This window comes from Arachis ipaensis, chromosome B05, assembly GCF_000816755.2.
Source record: "Arachis ipaensis cultivar K30076 chromosome B05, Araip1.1, whole genome shotgun sequence".
Taxonomy (NCBI): Eukaryota; Viridiplantae; Streptophyta; class Magnoliopsida; order Fabales; family Fabaceae; genus Arachis; species Arachis ipaensis.
In genome coordinates, this window is record NC_029789.2 from 20,844,619 (window position 1) to 20,865,587 (window position 20,969).

General features: G+C 36.6%; 1 protein-coding gene and 2 long non-coding RNA genes across 3 annotated transcripts; all 3 read left to right on the forward strand.

The window, feature by feature from the left end:
* Positions 6,861-7,897, forward strand: LOC110262769. Its single transcript, XR_002347755.1, has 2 exons — positions 6,861-7,033; positions 7,703-7,897. It is a non-coding gene; the product is annotated as an uncharacterized LOC110262769 (long non-coding RNA).
* Positions 9,612-15,704, forward strand: LOC107641758. Its single transcript, XR_001620414.2, has 4 exons — positions 9,612-9,768; positions 9,873-9,971; positions 10,221-10,308; positions 15,425-15,704. It is a non-coding gene; the product is annotated as an uncharacterized LOC107641758 (long non-coding RNA).
* On the forward strand, positions 17,230-18,582 carry LOC107641759 (cysteine-rich and transmembrane domain-containing protein A-like). Its single transcript, XM_016345225.2, has 3 exons — positions 17,230-17,448; positions 17,574-17,835; positions 18,305-18,582. The coding sequence occupies exons 1-3, from the start codon at positions 17,388-17,390 to the stop codon at positions 18,348-18,350; spliced, it is 369 nt and encodes a 122-aa protein (XP_016200711.1). The 5' UTR covers positions 17,230-17,387; the 3' UTR covers positions 18,351-18,582.

Consider the following 20,969-nt stretch of genomic DNA (forward strand, 5'->3'; position numbering starts at 1 on the left):
ATTTTTCTGTATTTTTCTCTTTTTCTTTTATTGTTATTTTCTGAGTACTTATACATTGTTACTTGTGTATTTTACTCTATTTTCTGCATTTTGCATCTTTAGTTCATATCTTAGTTATTTAGTTCATGTTAGTTATTTAGTTTAGTTTGCAATTCTGATTTATTAGTGGATTAATTAGTATAGTTTACCCTTTTTTTAGCATAAGATAGTATAGTTTAAATAGAAAAAATATAAAAAGGAAGTAAACTAGAAACTTTAACAGAATCAAAATAACCCACACCTTGTATATATAGCATTACATGTTAGTTGACAACATTTCATCAAAGAGGAACATTAAAACTTTAAAAGCTACCCTAAATAAATTTTTTAAGAGAATAATGGGAATTTTTAACTAAACCTGCATACAATATATGAATGATATATGATGCTTGAGTTAGAGAACACACAGCCTGTGAGTCTTGAGCTTAAATTGTATGGTTGCATTCAAACCATAATTTCATTTCTGTGTGTTACATTTCTTTTTATTCTGATGTTCTTTCCTTTGCTACTGAGTGACTAGAGAGTAAACACAAAATCCAGTGAGGGTTCAATAACTCATCAACATATATCTGTGCTCAAAATTTACTAATTGTTTTGCAAGTTTGTACAATGTTTTCTTTCCCATCTCATTTGCTAAAGTACTTTATTATTTAAGGGTTATCTATATATATATATATAACTCCTTGAGAATGTGAATTAACTTAGCTACATGTAAGCTTTATATATGAGTGGATGAATTAGAATTGCATGACTCATTAGGTAGATGCATTTAGCATAGGTTGCATTTCATAACATTCCATCACTTTAACCTTAATTATTTACCTTGGATTTAGCATGAGGACATGCTAGTGTTTAAGTGTGGGGAGGTTGATAAACCCATATTTCATGAGTTCTTTTGTGCTTAATTAAAGTGATTTATTCAACTCTTCACCTACTTATTCACATTAAATGCATAGTTTTACTTTTCCTTCCTTATTATGTCATATAATGAAAAATATGTTTTCTAAGCTTTAAAAAAGTAATTATTTTAATTACCTTTATTTCCATTCGATGCCGTGATTAGTGTGTTGAGTAGTTTCAGATTTTTTAAGGCAGAATGACTTAAAGGATGGAAAAGGAAACATACAAAAATGGAAGGAGAAAGCAAAACAGAGCTTTGAGGAAACTGGTGTTCACGCGATCGCATGGACGACGCAATCGCGTACCAAGCACGAATCAGCAGCGACGCGGCCGCATGACTGACGCGACCGTGCGCCTTGAGTAGAGCGCACATGACGCGATCGCATGACTGACGCGACTGCGTGGCAAGGAAAAGCTCCGAATGACGCGACCGCGTGACCCACGCGGACGCGTGACAGAGGCCACGCACCAGAAATTGCAGAAAATGCTCATAACGAGTTCTGAGGCCCTTTTTGGCCCAAATCCAAGTCCAGAAGGCATAGACCAGAGGTTATGAAGTGAGGGAATGCAGCCATTCAGGGAGAGCTCGCATATTTTCACCTTTCAATGAATTAGATTTAGTTGAGAGGGAGATCTTCTCTCTCTCTCTTTTAGGATTTAGGATTTCTTCTTATTTTAAGAGTAACTCTGGATCCCAAGTTTAATGTTCTTTTAATATTACTTCTCTTTATTTATTCCAACATTTGAATTGATTATTATTATTTATGAATTATTCCATGTTACAGATTTCTAATTGAATTAATGATAATTGAGGTATTTTCAGTTTATGATTGTTCTCTTTGATTTAAGTTACCACTGCTTCCCATCTAAGGATATTTTTACTATTCCTTGCAGATCCTTGAGAAGACGACCCGAGGTTTGAATACTCGGTTAACAATTTTTAAAGGGGTTTGTTACTTGTGACACCCAACACGTTTGTACGAAGGGATTTTTGCCAGTTTAGAAACTATATCTACAACGCAACCGTTCTATGAATTTCTTTACTGGTAGAAAGCCCGACGTCAATGATCTTGTGAAGTCACAAAAACAACTGAAAAATAAAAAACAAAATGAAAAACAGCATTAAAAATAGCTCACCCTGGAGGAAGCGCTTACTGGCGTTTAAACGCTAGTAAGAAGCATCAGACTGGCGTTTAACGCCAAAAAGAAGCATCAAGCTAGCATTAAACGCCACAAACAGGCTGCAGTCTGGCGTTTAACGCCAGAAACAAGCACCAACTTGGTGTTAAATGCTAATAAAGGGAGAAAAGCTGGCGTTTAACGCCAGAAACAAGCAGCAGTCTGGCGTTAAACGCCAAGATTGCACTCTAAGGGCATCTACACGCCTAAATGGAGCAGGGATGATAAGTCCTTGACCCCTTAGGATATGTGGACCCCACAGGATCCCCACCTACCCCACCTCTCTCTTTCTCTCTCTTTTTCATACCTTTTCATAACACTCTTCCCTAAATACCCTTCACCAATCACCTCCATATCTCTTCCCCAAATACCCTTCACCAATCACCTCATTCACTCTCCCCCAAAACCCCATCTACCTTCAAATTCAAAATCTTTTCCCTCCCAAACCTAACCCTAATACACGAAACCTAACCCTCCCCCCACCCCTATATAAACGCCTCACCACTCCTTCATTTTCACACATTACAACCACTACTTCTACCCCTTGGCCGAACCACATATCTCCCTCCATCTCCTCCATTTTCTTCTTCTACTACTTCTTTCTTTCTTCTTTTGCTCGAGGACGAGCAAACCTTTTACGTTTGGTGTGGTAAAAGCATTTCTTTTTGTTTTTCTATAACCATTAATGGCACCTAAGGCCAGAGAAACCTCAAGAAAGAGGAAAGGGAATGCAATTGCTTCCACCTCTGAGTCATGGGAGATGGAAAGATTCATCTCAAAGGTCCATCAAGACCACTTCTATGAATTTGTGGCCAACAAGAGAGCCCACTCATGGACCTCAACAAGAGCATGAGGAAATTCCTCATCATGAAATCCCTAAGATGCCTCAAGGGATGCATTTCCCTCCACAAAACTATTGGGAGCAAATCAACACTTTCTTAGGAGAATTAAGTTCCAACATGGGACAACTAAAGGTAGAGCACTAAGAGCATTCCATCCTCCTCCATGAAATTAGAGAAGATCAAAGAGCTATGAGGGAGGAGCAACACAGGCAAGGAAGAGACATTGAGGAGCTAAAGCACTCCATAAGATCTTCAAGAGGAAGAACTAGCCGCCATTACTAAGGTGGACCCGTTCTTTAATCTCCTTGTTCTTTATTTTTCTGTTTTTCGTTTACTATGCTTTATGTTTTATTTATGTTTGTGTCTTATTACATGATCACTAGTGTCTAAGTGTCTATGCCTTAAAGCTATGAATGTCCTATGAATCCATCACCTTTCTTAAATGAAAAATGTTTTAACAAAAGAACAAGAAGTACATGAATTTCGAATTCATCCTTGAAATTAGTTTAATTATTTTGATGTGGTGACAATACTTTTTGTTTTCTGAATGAATGCTTGAACAGTGCATATGTCTTTTGAATTTGTTGTTTATGAATGTTAAAATTGTTGGCTCTTGAAAGAATAATGAAAAAGGAGAAATGTTATTGATAATCTAAAAAATCATAAAATTGATTCTTGAAGCAAGAAAAAGCAGTGAAGAACAAAGCTTGCGAAAAAAATGGCAAAAATAAAAAGAAAAAAAAAAGAAAAAAGAAAAAGCAAGCAGAAAAAGCCAATAGCTCTTTAAACCAAAAAGCAAGAGCAAAAAGCCAGTAACCCTTTAAACCAAAAGGCAAGGGTAAAATAAAAAGGATCCAAGGCTTTGAGCATTAATGGATAGGAGGGCCTAAGAGAATAAAATCCTGGCCTAAGCGGCTAAACCAAGCTGTCCCTAACCATGTGCTTGTGGCGTGAAGGTGTCAAGTGAAAAGCTTGAGACTGAGCGGTTAAAGTCGTGGTCCAAAGCAAAAAAAGAGTGTGCTTAAGAACCCTGGACACCTCTAATTGGGGACTCTAGCAAAGCTGAGTCACAATCTTAAAAGGTTCACCCAGTTATGTGTCTGTGGCATTTATGTATCCAGTGGTAATACTGAAAAACAAAGTGCTTAGGGCCACGGCCAAGACTCATAAAGTAGTTGTGTTCAAGAATCAACATACTGAACTAGGAGAATCAATAACACTATCTAAATTATGAGTTCCTATAGATGCCAATCATTCTGAACTTCAAAGGATAAAGTGAGATGCCAAAACTATTCAGAGGCAAAAAGCTACTAGTCCCGCTCATCTAATTGGAGCTAAGTTTCATTGATATTTTGGAATTTATAGTATATTCTCTTCTTTTTATCCTATTTGATTTTCAGTTGCTTGGGGACAAGCAACAATTTAAGTTTGGTGTTGTGATGAGCGGATAATTTATACGCTTTTTGGCATTGTTTTTAGGTAGTTTTTAGTATGATTTAGTAAATTTTTATTATATTTTTATTAGTTTTCAAGAAAAATTCACATTTCTAGACTTTACTATGAGTTTGTGTGTTTTTTTGTGATTTCAGGTATTTTCTGGCTGAAATTGAGGGACCTGAGCAAAAATCTGATTCAGAGGCTGAAAAAGGACTGCAGATGCTGTTGGATTCTGACCTCCCTGCACTCGAAATGGATTTTATGGAGCTACAGAAACCCAATTGGCGCGCTCTCAATTGATTTGGAAAGTAGACATCCAGGGCTTTCCAGCAATATATAATAGTCCATACTTTGCCCGAGTTTTGATGACGCAAACTGGCGTTCAAACGCCAACTTCCTGCCCTATTCTGAAGTTAAACGCCAGAAACAGGTTACAAACCAGAGTTAAACGCCACAAACAAGCTGCAACCTGGCATTTAAATCCAAGAAGAGTCTCTACACGTGAAAGCTTCAATGCTTAGCCCAAGCACACACCAAGTGGGCCCCAGAAGTGGATTTTTGCACTATCTGCACTTAGTTACTCATTTTCTGTAAACCCTAGTGACTAGTTTAATATAAAAACTACTTTTAGTGATTTATTTCACATCTTTTGATCATTGTTGAGACTATCTTTGTATCACTTTTGATCTCTTGATCACGTTTAGGGGGCTGGCCATTCGGCCATGCCTGGACCTTCTGTTCTTATGTATTTTCAACGGTGGAGTTTCTACACCCCATAGATTAAGGTGTGGAACTCTGCTGTTCCTCATGAATTAATGCAAAGTACTATTGTTTTTCTATTCAATTCAAGCTTATTCTTATTCTAAGATATTCACTCACACTTCAACCTGATGAATGTGATGATCCGTGACACTCATCATCATTCTCACATATGAACGCGTGCCTAACAACCACTTCCGTTCTATCTACAATAGCTTGAGTGTGTATCTCTTGGCCTCCATTCCGAAATATCAGAGTCTTCGTGGTATAAGCTAAAATCAATTGGCAGCATTCTTGAGATCCGGAAAGTCTAAACCTTGTCTGTGGTATTCCGAGTAGGATCTGGGATGGGATGACTGTGACGAGCTTCAAATTCACGAGTGTTGGGCGTAGTGACAGACGCAAAAGGATCAATGGATCCTATTCCAACATGATCGAGAACCGACAGATGATTAGCCGTGCGGTGACAGCACATTTGGACCATTTTCACTGAGAGGACGGACGGTAGCCGTTGACAACGGTGATCTCCCAACATACAGCTTGCCATGGAAAGGAGATGATTGAATGAAGACAGTAGGAAAGCAGAGATTCAGAAGCAACAAGCATCTCCATACGCTTATCTGAAATTCTCACAAATGAATTACATAAGTATCTCTATCTTATTTTATGTTTTATTTATATTTTAATTATCAAAACCTCATAACCATTTGAATCTGCCTGACTGAGATTTACAAGATGACCATAGCTTGCTTCAAACTGACAATCTCTGTGGGATCGACCCTTACTCACGTAAGGTTTATCACTTGGACGACCCAGTGCACTTGCTGGTTAGTTGTGCGGAGTTGTGAAAAAGAATTGAGATTATGATCGTGCGTACCAAGTTGTTGGTGCAGTTGAGATCACAATTTCGTGCACCAGTGTGTTTAGAAAATTAATTGATATATCAATTATTTAAATAAATATTACAATGAATCTTCTATTTTTGTAACTAAAAGAATAAAAAAGTTACAAAAATAAGTAATATTTTGTAACAATTTACAAAATATTACAACACAAAATATAAATTATTACAAAAAAGAGTTTACTTGTCAAATTTTTTAATGATTTTGTAACAAATTTTATTTTTTGTATTAAAAAATATTATTACAAAGTATTACCTTGTAGTGTAAATTTGTAACAATTTTATTTTTTGTTATAAAAATTTTTTATAGCGAGACATATGGCAACAATTCTGAAACAATTTTTTTTGTTATAAAATTCTATGATAACAAATTTGACATTTTTTTAACAATTTTTTTTGTTATAAATACTATTTTTTCTTATAGTGTGTATGAATAGTGTTTCCATTTGATTTAAACATAATTTTAGAAATTGTGCACTAATTCATACACTATTCATCTTAATTATATCTTTTTTAGTCACTTCATCTCAAGTTAATTTCTCGTCACACCATATTTTTGCATTAATTGATATCTTAAGGTATTTTTTTTTCAAATCAGAAATGAAATTAAATACGTAAGGAATATAATTTAAAGATTTAGAAGTGTGAAGAGTTATGATAAATTGAAGGTTAAGTATGATTTTAGTATCTATAGTTTTGGCCAAAAATCAAAATCATCCTTAAGGTTTTTTTGCATTAAAAATCGTGTCTGACATTAAATTTAGTTTTAAAATCGTTTTTCGGATGAAAATACTCTTATATTTGTTGCTCTCTCTTTGTTATCACACTCTTCTGCTTCACAAAAAGCTTTCTTCTTCTCCTCCCTCTCTCCATTGCGCCCCTTTACATTGCTGCTGCACACACCCGACACCCACCACCCACCACTGCACCCGCACCTCCTTCTGCTTCCAGTCGACAATGAAGAGGCAACCCTTTAGTATGCTCTCCTCTTTCTCTCGTCTTTCTCTCTTTAAACTTTAGTTTTATAACATTCTTCCATATGTTTCGTGACAGGAAAATCAAGCAAAAAGCTTGAGTTTGATGATTTTCTTGCATTTCTTGCAAATATTATTATGAGTTTTGAAACTCAATTTTAGTTTTTATTTTGTGAGATTGCTTCTGATGCCAAGTTTGAGATTGATCTGAATTATGATTTGTGAAAAATTAAATGTGCATGTATTTTGGTGATGCAGGCTTCATATGAACAAAGATTTTTTTACCAAATTTCAAGAAATCCTTCAAATTTAATAATAATGGATGGAAGATTTAAAATCTGTCAATGAGAGAGAAACTAAATATAAAAAGTGATAGAAATTGGGAAAAGATGATATCAAAGTGTATGATTTTGTTTTGGAGAAGCTAAGCAGCTCTTTTCAATGTGTTGCCAAGTGATACGATGTTGTCTCTTCTTTGTTTGCTTCAAGATTTGTTTCTTGTTTCTAATTCTTTTACTTGTTTGAACGTTTGATTTTTTTATGTATAATATAATATTTTAGTGATGATATTTGAGTTAGCAATCAAATGATTTATTTTATGTGATGTCCGTTTGAGTGAATTACATCTCAGTCGGTTATGCCTTCAAAGAGAATTTACCCAAGATTTTCAGGAAGAGAGAGAGGGCAGGGTTGCATCAAAGAGAGAAGGACTCTTATTTTAAGGAACTTACTCAAACCTGGAGCAACATCAACAGGATCTGAAACTTATGTTAAGGAGCTTATTCTAGTTCTACTTATTTTGTTTAGCATTTCCGACTTTTTTTTGTTTTAGTGACAATGATATTTGTTGAGATACTTACCTTTTACATGCGTGATTCCGCTGTTATTTGTATATCTTATTCCATACGCATTGCCATCAACAACTTTTCCGATTTCAAAGGGCATTGAAAACTTCTTCGACTTCAAAGGGTTCTAATATTGCCCTTTAAAACATTATTTCAAAGTAATTTTACTGAATCACGTGCTTCTTTTAAATTTTCAAATTTTGAAAAATGGTTATAAGAAGATGAAATGATTTGTGCGTTTCTGGAAATGTTAACGTTTCTAATGGGCTTTAATAGACCTTTATTGATTCAAACTCTTTTATATTCCAAGTCCTCATCATTATTCATTACTTTCATCAAACACTTTTCAGAAATTCATCTTTCTCAAAACTTTCTTGGTAACCGCTCGACAGAATTTCTTGACAAGGTGTCGAATTAAGTTTGTATTAAGATCTCAAGTATTGTAGAGCAGATACGTTTCTTCTGAAAAATAGTGAGCTCGACCCGGAAATTACTTAATATGGTGTCAAAGTAATTTATGTCGAAATTACTATTGGCAGACTTATGAAAACAATATAAAGGAATAAATAATTGAATAAAGAAGACAATGAAAGTGTAAAAATATTGATCAAAGCAAAATGACAGCAAAATTCAAAGAACATAAAAGAAAATGAATCAAATAACAAAAGAAAGCAAATTAAAAGCTGACTTCTAATACTCACATGCACTTACACTCTATTTATCCGTTGTGTCGCTGGGACTGAGAATTTTATGAGTTTATGTGATGATCTAGTATTGTTAGTTGAAGTCCTCTAATTCTTTTGAATTTTTACTATTTATAGAGCATAGACTTGCCATAGAGCATGTTTGTCTACTATCTTACTTCCTCCTTTTTCTCAACTATGACCTCACATTGACTATGAAGAATATTGTCTCTCAAGTTTTGACACCTATATCTTTCTTGGTCTTCAAGTTTCACATTTTCTTCTGCATGCTCCTTAAATTTAGTGCCTATTTCTCCATTCATCCTAAAAATCGAATAGCAGGCCTTGATGCTTTAGAAAAAGAAGTAATTGTCTTTCGATTTCGACCATCACTATATTATATTTTGTCAACTTCAACTTACTTGTATTTGCTTCTGTAGTTAAAACTATTAGTAATCGAAATACCATCTTATAAAAAAAATCCATTTTTTTGTACCAACAATTTTCTTTACCTTATTTTGAAATTTGATAATATAGAGGTTGTTACTGCTTTACTAGATACACATACAAAGGAAGATTCTTTTGGATTTTTCTAATAGAAAAACTCTTTTTTTTTTTTGGACAGAGACCCAGGCCAACAGATTAGCCCAGGTCCAGAACAAGAATCCATGCCTCTACCCGACCCGCAATCCATCCGTGTTTCTCCACCCTTACCATGAGAGAGAGGTTGAATTTGCCAAGGCTACGCAGCAGCATCCTTTCGTCAGCAACCGAAGCGCTGATAGGACCCCTGCGCACTGGCGACGCTGCCGGAGTGACTACCCCGAAGAGCGTTCATGTCTGAGCCGCCTTCACACCGTCTTGCATCCATGACAGTAGCCAGGACATCGTCTTTAAAGCCTTCCATCACTTTCCACTCTCCAGCAGCTCGACTCGGACCCATCAATTCAGAGCAATAAGTGAACCCTTGCTTGATAGCGACGTAGCCGGAGCAACGCCGGCATAGCATGTTCTTGTCGGGGTTTCGCCCAGCAGTTGGATTCCGCAGCTTCCGTAGATCGCCGCTGCTGAGACCGCCCTAGCCCTCCTCTGCTTCATGATGCCGCAGCACCATCCGAGTACCACCGTCGCCTTGGGTTGCATGCAGATCCTCTGTCTCAGATCATTAACGATCTGGATTGTATCCGGACTTTCCTGCCTCTCTGCTTGGTTCAAGCATTTTCTTTTTGCCTGATTTGATATTTCCTATAATTCTTTATAGTTTTTGCTTCACATTTGAAATTCACTTCTGATAATGCTCTGTATGTCTGCAGGTGGTTTAGTGCTCCAACTCGCTCGTAATGTTTCTGCTTTTGCCACTGCATGGGCTAGACGATTTCCGTTTCTAGGAGTCCAAGTCATTCCCTTTTCAGGTATACTCTTCATTAAAATTTGAATGTCTTGGATTATGGCCATTGCCCCTGCCAATGTTGTCTTGGATTTGATTGCTTGAACGAGCTTTAAGTTGTCAGATTCTATTAGAGTTCTGCCCATTTGTAGATTGTTCACTATGATTAAAGCTTGCCTTATTGCCTGGGCTTCTGCCACAGTACTTGATTTGGCTTGAATCTTTCCTGAGAAACCTAAAATAATCCTTCCTTTACTGTCTCTAATAACTGCAGCTATTGCACTTGTTCCAGTATCCTTTCTGAAGGTTGCGTCAACATTTACGTTCAACCAGTTCTCAGGGGGAGGTCTCCATTTCACCAGGTTAGTTTTGCTCCTATTGGCTTCTGTTTTCTGTGACTGATGTTTTTCTGTTAGTTTCCAGTATGTTGCCTCTAGTGCTTTTGCCTTGCTAATTGTCCAACTATGGTTTACTTCCTGTTATTGAAACAACTTACTGTTCCTCATTTTCCATATCTCCCACATGAGAAATCCTAACTTGCTAATTCTCTTCTCCTGGTCCTCTCTACCTCTTGCTCTCACCTTTCTTATGCATTCCACTATCCAATTTCTGATTGAGCTGACTATCTCAACTGTTGGGGTCCATTGACATTCCGCTCCGAACCATGTTGCCCTAGCCCAATCACATAGCAGTAATGCATGTTCTACTGTCTCTAAACTTTTTAAGCATATTTGACAAACTGGATCCGGTGCCATCTTTCTTTTATGTAAGTTAGAACCTACTGGTAATATATCATGACATGCTTTCCATAAGAACATTCTGATCTTCTGTGGGACTTCCATTCTCCATACCTCCTTCCATATCTCCTTTTTATCTTCACTCGTTGATGGATTTTCATATTTCATGTTCTGCCCAACTCTTTTTGCAGCATAATATCCTGTTCTTATTGAATAATTTCCATCCTCCTTCCATGGCCAATACAAGTGGTCCTCTTTGTTCATTACACTAACAGGGGTGTTGAGAATATCTTTGCAAATGTCCTGGGGAAACATGCACTCAATCATTCTTTTATTCCACCCTTCCCCATTCACAATGAGATCCTTTACCTTCGAGTCATTTGTGCTGTTAGCATTAAGAGGCTTGCTCCTCCCAGAGATCCAATTGTCTTTCCATATGTTTACTTTGGAACCATCTCCAATGCTCCACTTTGCTCTTTCCCTTAGTAACTCTCTTCCATGCAAGATGCTTCTCCAGACCCATGACGCGCCCTTTTTACGTGTCGCTATCCAAAAGTTGCCATCCGGGAAATATAACGATTTCAAAACTTGTACTCAGATTGCATCTGGGTTCTTCAATGCTCTCCATGCTTGTTTGGCAAGGTAGGCAGTACTTTATTTCTCGAGGTCTTTGAACCCCAGCCCCCCATCGCTCTTGCTATCAGTAATGTTGTCCCACTTTTTTCCAATGGATGCCTCGTTCTTTCCCCGATGCTGCCCACCAGAATCTTGCAACCTTTGTACAAATTCTCCTGCAAAAGCTCTTGGGAAACTTTATGACATTCATGGCATATGATGGCATTGCTTGAATTACATACTTTATTAGTGTTTCTTTGCCTGCTTGATTCAGTAACCTTTCTTTCCATCTCTCTAGTTTATTCATGATTTTTTCTTCAATCCATACTAGAGCTTTGTTATGAGATCTTTCCCATATGGCTGGTAACCCCAGGTATTTTTCCGGCGTGTCCCATGTTGTCATGCCTAAAATCTCTTCAATTTCTACTCTCGTTTGTATCGAGACCTGGCTTCCAAAAGTAATGCCTGACTTGTTCAAGTTGATCCTTTGTCCGGATGCCTCTGTGTATTCATTTAGCACGGTGATAATATAAAATATCTCATCCTTCTTTGCTTTCGCGAATATAATGCAATCGTCTGCGAACAACAAATGAGTAAGAACCGAGGCTGTTGGGGCTATCTGTAGGCCAGTTATATAGCCTTTCGCTTGAGCCTCCTGCATTAGAATTGTGAATACCTCAGCTGCTAAAATGAAAAGGTAGGGGGATAATGGATCCCCTTGTCGAAGACCACTCTGAGGCTTGATCTTCTTAGATAACTCTCTGTTGACCTTCACCCTATAACTTGCACTTCTGACACATTTCATCACCAATTCAACCCATTTTTCGGTGAACCCGAGTCTCATGAGCACCTTTTCAAGGAAATCCCATTCTAACCTATCATATGCCTTGTTCATATCTAACTTGATTGTTATATTCTGTGATCCCTCTCTTCCTTTCTTATTTAGGCTATGATAAACTTCTTGGACAATTACTACATTATCTTGTATGAGCCTTCCTCCCACAAAAGTACTTTGGGTTGGGGACACTATATCCTCAAGAAGCCCTTCCAGCCTTAACACTATGACCCTAGTTATAATTTTGTAAATGAAGTTACAGCAGCTGATTGGTCTTAAGTGATTAAGTTCTTCCGGATTCTTGACCTTTGGAATTAAGACTACTATAATTTCACTAATCTCTTCCGGCAAGTACCCATTCCAAAAGAATTCTCTAATTACTGCACATACCTCCTTCTTAATTATCTCCCAGTGTTTTTGGTAGAAATGTCCATTCAGACCATCTGGCCCCGGAGTCTTGAGGCTGCCCATGCTGAAGACTACTTTTCTAATCTCCTCTTCGATGACCTCTGAGATCAGCTCCCTATTTATGTCTTCCGTGACTCTCATTGGAATTTTGCTTAAGACTGATTCACAATTTCTTTTGTTGTTGGAAGTAAATAACACCTCAAATCGTTCCTCGATGTGATTCATAATTTCTTTTCTATCCTCTATCTATAGGCCCGCCTCATTTTTAAGCTTATCAATTCGGTTCCTTCCCCTTCTATGAATGGTAGTGGCATGGAAAAAAGATGTGTTCTTGTCTCCCCATTTCAACCACTTCAACCTGGCTCTTTGTCCCCAAAATTTTTCTTCCTGTTTCCCTAAAGCAGCTATATTCTCCTTTATTTGCTGTATTTTCTCCTGCTTATCTTGTGTTAATTTCGACTCTTGTAGCTTCTTTAATTCCTCTTTCAACTTGTTGATTTCTTTGTCCGCTCATTTAAATGTCCTCTTGCTCCATTTTTTAAGCTCCTCTTTACAATTTTCCATTCTCCTTGTAATTCCTTTCCAAACGCATCATTGGACGTCTTCCTTATCCCATCCCTTTCTTACTGTATTCTTGCACTCGTCATGATTGGTCCAAAATGCCTCGAATTTAAAACTCCTCTCTATTCTTTGAATCTGATTTATGTCCAAAACTAATGGGCAATGGTCAGAACTAATAGCCGACAGAGCTTTGAGTGATGCCTGCTGATACAGGAGTCTCCATTCCCAATTGACTAGTGCCCTATCTATCCTCTCCCTGGTGATAAATTCATTCCTCGGGTTGCTGAACCACGTGAATCTTCCTCCTTTTATGTCTAAGTCCATAAGATAATTCATATCTACAAACTGCCTAAATTCTCTCACCTGGCTTTGTGGCTTTGGATGTAGACCAATTTTCTCCTCTTAACTCAAAATGTCGTTGAAATCCCCTATGAATAATTATGGTTCCCCCTTGTTGCCATTATTCGCTGTGATAGCTCTCCATTGCTCTTTTCTTCTTCCAGAACATGGGTTTCCATATATGAAGTTGCACTCCCATATCTTCCCTTTCTATAATCAATACGGGCTTTTATATGATTATCACACCAGAAATAAATATCAATATTATATATTTTATTCCACAAAAGGCATAGCCCTCCGGACAATCTCCGGGGTTCTATGTGAAATACATTCTCAAAATGTAGCCTTCTTTTCAGCTTCTTAATAGTACTTTCTCTAGCTCTAGTCTCCATAAGAAATACTATTGCAGGCTTTAATTGTTTGCACATGCTGTGCAGTTCAAAAACTGTCGCAGGGGCCGCTACCCCGCGGCAGTTCCAACTTATGATACTCATGGTTGAGTTTGGGGCTTGTGTAGGCCCGCCTCCTCAGCCATTGAGTCTTCCAAGTCTTCTTTGATCTTTGACCCTTCCTCATGCGCTTTTCCTTCTATTAGGCATCTGCCCCATTTGTTCTTCTTGTTGGCCCTCCACATCTGTATAGCTTTCTCTTCTTCTTTTTTAGAAAATTTCTAATCTGCTCCTGTTGGTCCTCTTCCATTCTTCTTTTAAGCTTCAACTTTTCCTCCATTCTTTGAACAAGTTCTGTTTCGTATTCTCTGGCCACTACAATTGCTTTGCCATTTTTCTGCTCTATTTCTTCATCTTCTGCTAGTTCTACATAATAGAAGCCTCCATCGCTCTCTATGACTAATTGCTTGCTCTTCTGTTCTGACTCTTGCTCTTTTGGTTTGTACTGTCTGATTAGCCCATCAATGTCCATGTTATTTATGTTTTGGGCCTCCTCTTCAACTCTTTTTTCTTTGTTTTTCTTCCTTTTTTTCTTCAGCCATGTTTTTGTTGAACTCCTTCAATATTTGTCCAATAGTGAGGTTTCTTTCTTCTTCAGTTGGTCCACTTTTAATTTGTTGTCTGTTTCTATTGGGCCTTTGGTTTATGAAAGCCTATGCCCCTCTTTTTATGCTGTCTATTCTTCTCATGCTTGGCCCACCTTTCTCTTTATGCTTCCTAGGATTTTTGCTGTTGTCCTCCTCTTTCTCCCATACTTTATCTGATTCCCTTTTTTGTGCTTTGTTGTCCCATCATCTACATTGAAAATATTGTTGTGCTTCTCACCGTTCTTTCCATCATCATTAGCCCCTTCATCTTGATCTTGCACTTCTTGTATTGCCACTTGTCTCTCTCCCATTTGTTCATGTAGATTTGCTAATCTGTCCCAAGATTTGGCAGAGGCACTAGCTTGAGAGCTTCTCATACCCCCCTAGACTTGACTCCCCTCTATCCTTCTGTGATTGTCTTTTCAGCCACTCTCTCCCTTGCAAACTTCTTTCACGCGCCTCCCACAACTCCTCCACCCAATTATTTTGTTCCTCCTTTCTCCTCCTGATTCCTGCCTTTCTTGCCTCATTCTCTATCGATCTCAGCCCCAGGGTTGTGAGTTCAGGTCCATATCTAGGCATTTCTGGGTTTACTAATGACCTCACTAGCTCCTCAACATATGCTCTTTTGTCATGCCCAATTCTTCCACACTTATAATAATAATCATACAGTTTTTCATATTTAAATTCAGCTCATGGGTGACTTCCATCATTTCTTTTGAACCAGAAACCCGTTTTCAGAGCTATTTGAACATTTATCTCCACTCTGACCCTAAAAAAGGATCTAAGCATGTTTCCTTCAACAAAAGGATCCTCAGCACATATCACTCTTCCTACTATGACTCCTATTTTCTCAGCATTTTTTTTATATTAATTTTATCATAAGGTAACCCATGTATTTGGACTCAAATAGGAAGTTGATTGTAGTTTACCTTATCAATGGACAGGTTTGAGCTCCACCATTGCAGACTCAGCATATGACCTTCAATTCTCCATGGTCCATCATCATACGCTCTTCTAGCTTCCTCCAGACTTTTGAAGTTCAAGATAAAGGAGTTTGGTCCTACATTGGTGATCACCAGACCCTGCGGATCTCCCCACATATTAAGAATCGTTTTACGCACTGTGACCGTATTTAGCACCTTTTCCGTCAACACCCGGCCCACTAGTTTCTGATTTGTATTATCTCCATGTTGAGCTGGAGATTCTTCCAATTCTAAAACATCCCCTTCCATGTCTGAATTTTTTGTACCTTCCATGACTTGCCTAGTTGAGTTGACTCCCTTCTTTTGTTTTGTCTCTCTCAGTTATTTTGTGATTGTCTTCAAATTTGTATCTGAACTAGACTTGAGAAATTATTATGATCAAAGCTCCGCTTGTCGAAGCAGTGTATCTCCACTTTTGGAGAGCGTGAGGCTCCACTCTTGGAGAAGTTAACTAGCTATACACAAGTTTAAAACTTACCAAATCTCACCCGTTAAAAAAGAAAAAAAGGAGGATGCTCCTATAAAGATGCGTAAAACGTCTTTTTGTAAAGACACTTATGTGTCGCATTATTATTGGATGTATTAATAAGCCGGTTATTTTTTAATTTCTTAACAAATTAGAATAAAATTGATTTTTTTATAACAATAACAATAAACCTAATTGTTATCAGATCTGGTCGAACCGACCAATTTACATAATCCACTGGATCATGGTTTTTTTTTGTTTTTTTTACACAAAAATCAGGGATATATTTGTCTTTTTATAAAAAAATTTAAACATGATTCAGTTTAGATTGTGTAAATCGATCGGATCAAATCGGATCTAATAATTATAATACGAACAATTGGGTTTATTATTGTTGCTATAATAAACCAATTTTGTTCTAATTTATTAAAAAATAAATTATTAATCAATTTAATAAAAATGTCTAATAATAACATGACACATATAAACATTTAAAAAAAAAAGAATACTTTTAGTGTTTTTATTAAAGTAATCTCCTTAAATAAATGAACAAATAAACAAGTTGTAATTTTCTTTATGAGAATACTGGATTACTTTAAACAAAAAATAAAATCCATCATGCCATTAATTTTTTTTTTTTACTAAAGATATGAGACTCGAACTCGCAACCTCTTAATTGAGTATGGAAAAACTATGCCATTTGAGTTATTACTCATTAAAATTTGGAAAGATAGGAGACTATGCCATTACTTGACTTGATGGTTTGATTCTTTTTTATCTTAAATCCTATAAAATGTTCCGCAGAAGTTTACGAGATCATATATAATAAATAATGATTTAAGACTAAATATAAAATTTAATATTTTAATAGTTGGTCTCAATTCAATCTGAACAAAAGACTAGTTATTTAAGATTTTTTTTATCAAAAAACTTTTGTTTGAGTTGCTCTTACACAAGGTATTTGCTGTATTAATTACACCTTGTGATTGTTCTAGTTTTTTTGGAAGAAACATAATTTTTACCTTTAACCCTACACTAATTAATTTTTCATTTTTTTAATTAAAAATGTTAACCCTTTAAGACCCCAATAATATCTCCATTTTGAAAAAAAAAATGCGGGATAGCCTGTTAATAAGAATTGCAACAAGATGAACTAATAATCGTCTAAATTCGTTGAATAAAAATGTTAATGGTGCGTTTATTAAGTTATACAGTTAGGATTTTACGCCAAAAATAGAAGGGCATGCATAACTTAGTAATAACAATACAGTGTTTTTTAATACACATATTGATATTATTGGTATAGTGGTTATGTATTTTTGGTAATCGCAGAGAGTATAGGGTGTCACAACTCACATTGATTAAGACGCAGAGAGCAAACCATTATTAAATTAAAGCAGGGCATGCACACGCAACACATAACCACAACCTTGTTGTATTCACAATCAGCCAGAGACCATGGGTCATGATCATCACAGCCAGAAGCATCAACCCCCTGTTGGAACTCCGCCGTCCCAAGGTCCCTCCCCTTTCTCTTCCTCTTCCTCTCATCAATCGATTTTGATCATGTCATGCCAAAATCTCAGGAATATAATCCTTCTTGTCTCATAAATAATATAATTGTGTGCATTTACATTGATGCAGGTTATCCACCGCCAGATCTACCAAAAGAAGGTTATCCGCCGCCGGGATATCCTCCGGCAGGGTATCCGCCTCCAGGGTACCCACCACCAGGGTATCCTCCACCGCCGGGATACCCCACTCAAGGTTATCCTCCTCCGCCATACCCAGCACAGGGGTATCCTCCGCCCTACGCACCACCTTACCCGCATCATCAGCCTCCGCCTCCTCAGCATCACCATCACCATAATAATAACTCATCCGGCCCTGGTTGCTTGGAAGGCTGGTTAGTCCCTCTTCCTCTCTCTCATCACTCATTATTATTACATGTGTATATTGATTACATATATATAGAGATCAGATCTGCATGTTTGTTGTTCCAATTCCTAGCTTTGATTCACTCATTCCAGCTAACTACTCAAACCCACTTATTAGTGCATGCGTACTTAGTTATGTCCAATCCAGAATCATTTGATGTGATCTCTTCTTGAATCAATAAAATAATGAAATGAGCAAGGTACATTTTTCTCAGACGATGAGTTAGTCACAGGTGATGACTACTTCTCAGATTTGCCTCAAAGGATCGGAGAACTCATTTCAGAACAAAGTTTTGTGTAATTATTATGCATGCATGGAAGGAGAAGTCTAATTCTTTATAGTATATATTGGATATATGAAATTGTTAGTGTGCTGTTGAATAGTGATGTGCAGCGATATCGATGTTGATTTTGTTCAAATTTTGTGAATTTGTGCAGTTTGGCTGCTCTCTGCTGCTGCTGCTTGTTGGATGCGTGCTTCTGATGAGAAGATAATATATGCTTCAATTTGCAGAAACTGTGTCTAAACTTGAACATACATAATATATTATATATTATGTTTCTAGCTATAGGTCTCTTTTCTCGTTGTTAGTTCGCTACTTTATTTCTGTTAAATAATAATATGAACATTGAATTACTTAACTGTTTCTAAAAGGTATGTATTAACGTTTATTTTGAGTTATTGAACAGAGATCGAAAGATTGGAATTTAATATTTTGTTAACTTAGAGATTGGTATTAACATTTTAATCTCTATCATCAAATAAAAAGTGGAGACATAAGAGACTAAAATATTTTGGAATCAAGATTGAAACTTTAATAACATTTTATACCTAAAATATTTCTATTTCAATTAATTAATTCTAACTTTACTTTTTGCGCAAATTAAATTAGAGGTTCGGTCTCTATCTCCCACTTTATACTAAATATAATACTAAAATTTATTTCAATTTCTGTTTCTCAATCTTTATCTCTCCGTCTTTATCTCTCGGTCTCAGTTTCTCAAGGAAAAGTCTAGGGGCCAACAAATTTATTAAATTCTAGTCCGCATGTAACTAGCAAAAGGAAAATGAATAATCATATATTATTGGATGAAATCTCACACCATTAAAAATAGGAAAAGTCTAGGGAGCCAGCAATTTTATCAAATTCTGGCCAGCATGTAACCATAAAAGAAGAGTGAGCCATTGGATGAAATCTCACATTAATCTCACACCATTAAAAACCTCATTGATGGCTATTTGATGGCTATAAATCCCAAATGTTGCTGGCCTCCTAGCATTCCTCTTAAAAATATCATTAATAACTACTTGATAGCTACAAATAAAAAAAATTGTAGTTGTAGTCTCTGCACTACTCGTTTCTCAATTTCTCTCTTTCAAATGCTAGCATTTGTTATCATAAACTGTTCTCCGTGTCACAGCTCCACCATAAATAAAAGTCTTGGAAATTGATACGCTCCTTCCAATTGACATAAAAAAGAATCAAAATGTTAATATTTAAAAAAAAAATTGTGAAATGCGAGAATTCCAAACTAAAATAAATGAATAAAAATGAAAATAGAACCATTAGTAATGTTTAAATTTAAGTTTAGAAAATAATTTTTATATACATTATGAATTTGAAATAGAATAATTAATAATTTCTTAAAGTTTTTTATTAGGATTAAGTATGATTTTGGTCCTTAAAATATAGAATCGTTATTTTTACCAAAATTTTAATTTTTATTATTAAATTACTCCTAACCAAGAAGCTATAAATTAAAAAAAAGGAAAAAAAAAGAAAAGAAAGAGGATGGATGAGGGGAAAGGGAATCGCGAGAGGACGGGAAAAAGAAGGAGGAGAAGGGAAGAAGGAAAAGAATGAAAGAGAAGGAAAGGGAGGACGGCACCGGCGAGGCTTGGAGCCGCCATTGCCGTCGGGAATCAGAACCAGAGGGAGAGAGCCACTGCGACTGCGCCGAACTCAGTCCCTCTGCGACAACCTCTCCTCTGTCATCCGCGTCGCCACTGCCCAGTCCCTCAACGAGTTTGCATCGTCACTGAAGTCACCCTGAACCGCACTCTCGCCCTCCTACACTGCTGCCGCCGAACGACGGCATCCTCCGCTAGGTCTTCCCCATCACCATCACCGCAATTTTCGCAAGGTCTATAACCTTCTAGAGTCTTCTAACGGGGACTTGCTCTGGCTCCCCAGCATCTTCTATTCCCAAGGTACTAATTTCTCTCTCTCTTTCTCCATTTGCTGAAGGACTGTGCTAAAGCTGCAATGGGACTTAGTTAATCAGATTGGAAAACCTATCTTTTCTAGGGTTCCAATTTTACTTTTATTTCTGATTTTGTTAATCAGATTGTTAACCACATGTTTATGATTCTAATTTTGTTAATTCACTAATTTTGATTCTGATTTTGATTTTGTTAATCGTATTGTTTTCAATTTTGATTCTATTTCTTATTTTGTTAATTCATTGTTCTTCTACTTCTATTTCTTTTGCTTCTGATTCTACTTCTGTTTTGATGTTTTTTATTCTGCTTATATTTTTGTTTCTGTTTCTATTTCCAATTTTGTTTTTGCTTTATTTTTAATTATACTTTTGCTTCTGTTTCTTCTGCTTATGATTCTGTTTTTTTATTTCCTATTCTACTTTTGTTTTTGCTTCATTGTTGTTGCTGAAGAAAAAAAGAAGAAGAGATGACTTCATTGTTTTTGCTTCTGATTTATTGTTGTTGCTGAATATTTTGGTGAAGTAGGAGAAGAGGATAATTGTCCGAATGACGATTTTAAAAGCAGCTTGAACTTTAGGAACGATTTTGAATGCAAAAAAAGTTAAAAACAAAAAAAATTTCAACCTATATGATAAAGACCAAAATTGTATTTAACCCTTTTTATTATATGGATTACCCGGAGGCCGAGACTCGGAGTCCAGAACTCGTCGAATGAAGTAGAGACTAGAAACTGGACTTGTTAATAAATTTTTAATAAAAAATCTCTCCCCAATGCAAGCCGACCCAATGCTCATTTTGCAGGTGAACATCCCCACATGTGTGATGCAAATCGAAAAGGTTTTTAAAAATTTATCATTCAAATATCACCTTGAAAGATTT